The sequence below is a fragment of the Fusarium solani genome (genome assembly GCF_023522795.1).
Source record: "Fusarium solani strain SB1 chromosome Unknown bctg00000007, whole genome shotgun sequence".
In the NCBI taxonomy this organism is placed as follows: Eukaryota; Fungi; Ascomycota; class Sordariomycetes; order Hypocreales; family Nectriaceae; genus Fusarium; species Fusarium solani.
The window spans coordinates 1084458-1090582 of record NW_027072150.1 but is presented as its reverse complement, the minus strand read 5'-3'; the positions used below and the strand labels follow the sequence as shown (position 1 = coordinate 1090582).

The 6125-nt window shown below is 49.9% G+C and overlaps 3 protein-coding genes across 3 annotated transcripts; 1 reads left to right on the top strand and 2 right to left on the bottom strand.

Moving 5' to 3' along the window:
• Positions 1-588: 588 nt before the first annotated feature.
• On the top strand, positions 589-1743 carry MRS44_011202 (uncharacterized protein; the record flags this gene model as incomplete). The annotated part of the gene is made up of 1 exon (XM_046278426.2): positions 589-1743. The coding sequence occupies one exon, from the start codon at positions 589-591 to the stop codon at positions 1741-1743; it is 1155 nt and encodes a 384-aa protein (XP_046135100.2).
• Positions 1744-2024: 281 nt separating this feature from the next.
• MRS44_011201 (uncharacterized protein) lies at positions 2025-3106 on the bottom strand (the record flags this gene model as incomplete). Its single annotated transcript, XM_046283393.2, has 2 exons — positions 2025-2595; positions 2649-3106. 2 exons carry the CDS (start codon positions 3104-3106, stop codon positions 2025-2027), a joined length of 1029 nt encoding a protein of 342 aa, XP_046135101.2.
• Positions 3107-3771: 665 nt separating this feature from the next.
• On the bottom strand, positions 3772-5478 carry MRS44_011200 (uncharacterized protein; the record flags this gene model as incomplete). The annotated part of the gene is made up of 3 exons (XM_065619644.1): positions 3772-4736; positions 4793-4858; positions 5013-5478. The coding sequence occupies 3 exons, from the start codon at positions 5476-5478 to the stop codon at positions 3772-3774; spliced, it is 1497 nt and encodes a 498-aa protein (XP_065475716.1).
• Positions 5479-6125: the final 647 nt, after the last annotated feature.

The window sequence follows — 6125 nt, the reverse complement described above, 5'->3', positions numbered from 1 at the left end:
TAGATTCGGTTTATATTTAATTTAGATTTGATTTACATTCGATTCAAATTCGAATTTCAATTCAATGTGTCTCCACTTTATCAGCACTCAACCGCATATTTTTGTTTTCCCAGCCAGCCCACCTTCAAACAGCAGGTCGCCATTCCGGTGCTCAGATGACAGGATCTCTTGACTCCTCCGGGACTCGCATGCCAGAACTCACTCAGGCTCATCGTGGCCATGATCAGTTCTGCCGGCTTGAGCAAGTAGAAAGCCTCTTTTCCTTGGCCAATCCAGCTCTAAGGAAAACCTTCGCCTTAGCCCTTCCTTTGCCTCTAGTTTTCTAAACCTCAATTTTAAAGCCTGTTATCCCGCTCTATACCTCCTCTAAGGCTAGGTACAGAGTAACCATACCGATTATCATAAACCTTCTTTCTGTCATTGTCACTAACAGAGTCTCCTTTACCTAAACCTAATAATTGAGCTTGTTTTTGTCTGTCTGATTACTTATTTAAACCGCCGCTGCCTGCCATATACTCAAAACTCCTACTTTTTCCCCATTCGATTAATATCACCCAAAAAGGGCTACTCGCTGTCTCGGAATCAACAATGCATCATTTCCTGTTTTCTGGCCGCTTGTGGCTGAAGCCAAGTATCCTCCCCAACTCATTCCTCCCCAGCTCATTAGTAGCCGATCACCTCGTCTGTTCAACGAGATATCAGCTTCGCCCCAACAGCAACTGCAAAGCTTATATCCCCCACCACTTGATTCAGCCTGATCAAATCGAGCCATCTATCTATCATACGCGCTCCTCGTCCTGGCGGTCTGTTCCTAATGTTAACCCTGAATTGAAGCGAGGAAGCGTTCTGACGACTGCATCCTGGAATCTCGACTGGTCTGACCCAGATCCTGCAGCTCGGACGCTTGCTGCTCTGGACCATCTAAGAGAGATATGTGGTGCCGAAGCACACAGTCTTGTTGTCATGCTCCAGGAGGTATCTCCTTCGTCTCTTCGCGCCATTTTAGGGTATCGGTGGGTGCAGCATAACTTCATTCTGTCTGATGTAAAACCCCCAGAGCTCCCCCGGAGAGTTATGCTGATTACATCATCCGCCTTAACAAAATCCGCCCAGAGAGAGAAGTCTTACTTCACAGTTATGATGACATCAAAGAATCTACCAGTCACCGCCTGCTTCCATGTTCCTCTTGTCACGAATATGGGGAGAGACGTTCTCGCTATGGACATCCAAACCTGGGGCCAAGAAGAGGCGGGTGGGCGCCAAGAATGCATCCGTCTTTGCACGACACACCTTGAATCACTCTGGCAAGGAAAGGAATATCGTCGAGGACAGCTAGCTGTTATATCTGACCTTCTGAGAAAGCCCATTCTACCAGGCTCCAGAGTCATCGCAGGAGTAGTAGGAGGCGACATGAATGCGATCGACAGATCAGAACACGCCTATCACAAGGAATCACAAGTGGACTTGAGGGACATATGGGAGGAAAGCCAAATGATTTCGCAGCAATACCACAACTGTCAGCGTGAGGGCGGAGGCACACGGGGCCACAAGTCTTCCCAACATGGAGGCTCGAAGCGTTTGGACAAATTCCTCTACACTGGCGCCGTTGAATCCTTGGCGTTTGAAGATTCGCCAGACTGCTCAGAACGAGTCCGTTGTTTCGGGGCTGGGTTGAGGACTATGGTTGAAGTGTGGGAGCTTGAGAGAGAGAGGACACGGAAGTTGTGGAAGGGCAAGTCGTGAAGAAACTGGACAAGGAATATGTCTCTGAAGAACGTTTCAACACTCTCAAGCAACTGGGCTTCTTGAGAAGTTCCAGGGCAACACAAACGAAGATGGAAGCCAGAGTGAGCGGCCACTGTGGTATTTTGGCTAGGATCAGAATTGTCTGACCCAAATATACAGGCGGTAAACTCTTCAACGCGCATTGAGACTACTAAGAGTAATTATCAAGCTGCAAAGTTTCTTCACAATTTGTATCTTGGTTTCTCGAGAATACCTACGCCATCATTTCATCCTGCAGGCTACAGATTCCCCAATGCCTTCAGTGCCTCGCGTAGCGCCGCGGTAGTCTCAGTTGGGCTCTCCAATGGCCAAAAGTGCCCTCCAGGAATGAACTTGACCTCCAATACCTTGGCTCGAGGAACAAGCCCCTGGATCTCTTCAAGGTTGAACCATTCGCGCGGTTGAGTTGGGCTATCGTAGCCCTGCATGATGACAATCGGGCATTCCCACTTGCCCATGAGCCTCCTGCGTCGGTCGAGCCATTCTTGGTGAAAGGTACTTGCACCATAGTATCGAGGCACGGCCTTGCTGATTCCTTCGTAAGCAAGCTCTTGAGCCACACGCTGCAGGGTTGCAGCTCCATCAGGAATCTCCCGAGCAGTGAACCACATGTAGGCTGTCAAGGCGAGCCGCTGTGGATCCTCCATAATGCCGTTGTATGGGGCGTGGAGGAACAAGGCATGCTGAGATGACAGAGCTGGGTTGTAGTGGATGAGGTGCTGTTCTCCACGGACGTAGCCAAGGACGCGGTCTGGGAAGAGAGCAGCAATGTAATCGCCTTGAACAGTTCCACGATCGTGCGTGACAAGACTGTGGCAGGGGTTATCAGGGCATGCTCAGGGCTACTGTGAAAGGGCACTTACTAGAACTTCTCGATGCCAATCCTGAGCAACATGGCAGCCAACTGTTCCGCGGCTCCCTCGTGTCGGTAATCGCCTGGTTCCTTGCTCGACTGTCCATACCCTTTCAAGTCTGGAGCGATACAAAAGTAACCATCCTCCGCAAGGGATGCCATGTGTTGATGCCACTCAAACCAAGAATCGGGAAGTCCGTGCAGGAACACAACCGGCTTTTGCTTCCCCTCGCTACCACACGTCACATAGTGGAAGCTGACAGTATCGTAGTCTCCGGGTGACTCCACAAAATGATGAGTGAAGGTGGCATCGCACAAATGCTCAACGGAGCCATCAGTATCGGGTTGCCGGGGGATCAGGGGGCCAAATTCTGCGAGACGCTTTACCACTTGTTCCGGAGATGGCTTCAGCTCGGACACTGGCTTCATCCGAGGAGGGAGTTCGGTGTATGTCAGCTTCTCGGCCATGTTGAGTGAGTGGTGAGAGGACGAAGATGTATGAAGGTGGTTGTCTGTTGGCAACTTATTTGAGCAGGTCTTGGCAACCTTATATAACCATTATCACTATCATAAGATTGTCACTCCCAGCCCGTTATTTTGTGCTTATGATGTTCCAATCCAATCGGCGACTTTCGTCAATCAGGAAGGCTGACGGAGGGCAAATCAATCCCAAAATCCGGCCTCTAATTAACGGATTTGCCTCACCATCTTTGTGAATTCCGTGCCAGTGGCTTGCTCGTAGAATCATTTCAGTCAGAGGAGTCATACCTGATTGGATGCGGGCGATATGGAAGGCCTACGGACACGGACTTGGATGCCGGGTCTGGATTCCGAGAATCGGCCACAAGAGCGAAGATCGGCCTGCAACAGCCAATCAATCCGCGGCCGCATATTCGCGTACAGTAGTAGAGTATTCATGATGCGAAGTCTTGACGCTCCTGTTTGGTCAATGTCTGTGTCCACTTGGTAGCTGCTAAGGGTGTTCCTATCCCTTGTTCCATAGCTATGGGCCCCCGTCTTTCTTCACCCTTGCAAGGCTTCCATGGCAACAACTATCAGATTCTTGGTTTATTTTTAGCCCGTAAAATTATCATATAGGAGTGTTCTTGTTATATTCCAAGTGGTTAAACTGCTTAGAGCTCCTCCGGATCAAAGATACGGTCAAACTCCTCTGGAAGGGACACCTGCACCTCGGCTCGGGCAACAACAGGTTTTGTGCGAGTCAAACCCTTTCCATTCGCATCCACTGCCTCGGCAGTGACAAGAATATCCCCATGAACTGAAAAATCCCGAAGTTCAGCATGGGTCTCGAAACCCTTGCGCTCAAACTCTCCCAGAAGCTGGTCTTGCGAATGGTCTAGAGATCGTGCGTAAAAGCGCCATGATGCTACCTCGGTGTCTCCATTCCAAGAAGCATACACATCCAATCCAGTCTGGTCACTTGGTTTGAATGCGACAACAGCTGGCTCTTCGCTCGGAGTTCCAGTCCAGTTGGCTCGGAAACCTCGGTAACTTTGGACAAAGACTCCCTCAGGTGCGGAATCCAGATAACTGTGAAATAAGACGTTGCCCTCCTTATTAAACTCTGTCACGGCGCCGGCCTGACCCCAGTTGACGAAAAAGTTCTTGTTGGGGAGAATCTGCACGCTGCCTTGAGTGTTGGCAGATAGACCGTCGGGTGCATCAAACGTTCTAAGTGCCTTTGCGGTGCCCTTGTTGTGATCCAGCTCAAAGTATCTGGCTCTGGAGAACGGATGGGTCTTAAAGGGAGCTGAATGAGCCCCGTTGTCGAACAGTGAAATGAACTCAAGACTTCCATCGGGAGAACGGCCCCGGAATCGCGCATGATGTTGGAATGAGAAGCGGTCTTCGGGTGAGACTTGGAACGAAGACCCACCATGGAAACCGCCAAGTTGCCAGATGATATCTCCACTTGTCCCATTGATTTTGAAGATGGCAGCGATGTTGCGGGCAGACAAGAGATAGTTACCCTCATCATCCTTGTCAACGCTGTTGATATGGAAGTAGTTCCAGGCATCAGTTTCATTCCTGCCAGATCCAGGCAGACCTGCACCAAAGTCCAGAGGAAACGCGCTATCTGATGAGTTTGTCAGTATGGGCAAGCAAATGCGGAGTGTTAGAATCTCAACTTACATTTTGGGTCGACGTGATCAAGACTTTGCCATTCAAACAAGACATCGCCAGTTTCGATATCTACCTCTGTATGAATGGTTAACCATGGAACAAACCGTCGAGGAGGATCTATACATGCCTTGAAATCCGCCAGAAACAATCCAGTTCTGCCCTTCATCACCTCCCCAGGGCTTCAGAGAGACAACCCTAGGCGTCGGGTTCTCAATCAGGGCCGTCTTACCATCAACAAGACGGAACTCGTGCGCTGAAGTGAGCCTATGAGACTTGGCCCGGACAACTTTGGCCACTTCATAGTCACTCCCAAGGAGAACATGATAGCCATACATGCGACCATGAGTACCGTCCAACTTGCCCTGGAACGCGCGCAGATAGGTCTCGCCCTTCCAGGTGTCGGGGACAAAGTTGGCGACCCATCCTGAGTGGTAACCGAGGCCAGACCAAACCAATTCACCATCATCACGGAATATGTAGGCGCCAGGCTGCACAGGACCTTGGTGGCCGCTGGCGAATCCCTCGTACGGGGTGACGAAGATGTAGCCTTTTTCTACTGAGTCTCGATCAGCAGGGACTGTGATGTTGAGTCTCGGGACTGCGAGGTCAGGGCGAGAGCGGTACTGCCAGTCAGCAGCAGCGAAAGATGCCAAGCCAGCGGCAGCCAAGGGTAAGGACCAAGTGATGGGCTTCATGATGACACAGAAGATGATTGAAAGTGCTCAGGTCAAGATCGAGCCGATGAGTGACTTGCTTTATACTTGAGCAATTGGCAATTGAATCGGTAACTTGGGGATATCCCCTCATTCGGGATCATGATACAATCTTGGCCTTGATTACGCCATGTTAAAGTCAGAATGAACCGAAAGAGAGCTTTGCATGTCTCAAAACAACGACTGGGGATGGTATCATCCGTTATCTCCGTACTATTGCCGCCGGGAACGGAAGCGGTCTGGACTCGAAGCCGGCGGATGCCACCCAAGCCGGTCCGTTCTGTAGGGAACCAGGAACTCATCGGCAGTTCTAGGAGTCTTGACTGGTATGGTCGATAGTCTGATTGATACAAAAAAAATTCCCTAGGTTTCAACATAGGTAAAACAAGACTAAAACTAGTCTTGCCGTTATAAACATGCCCTTCAAGGCGATTATTTCCATAGCGAGCGTCACATCCAGAGAAAGTCAGTCTGCCGATTTTTCTCAATTTATGGTGGTTTCTTGCTGAAAAGATATGAAAAGTGTGGAGAAATTTTGATCGCTAAAGGCTTACGAGAAGAGCCCTGACCTTTCCCAGTAACCCTTCCAACACTCTCTCATCGCGAAGAATTACACATCACTAACTGAA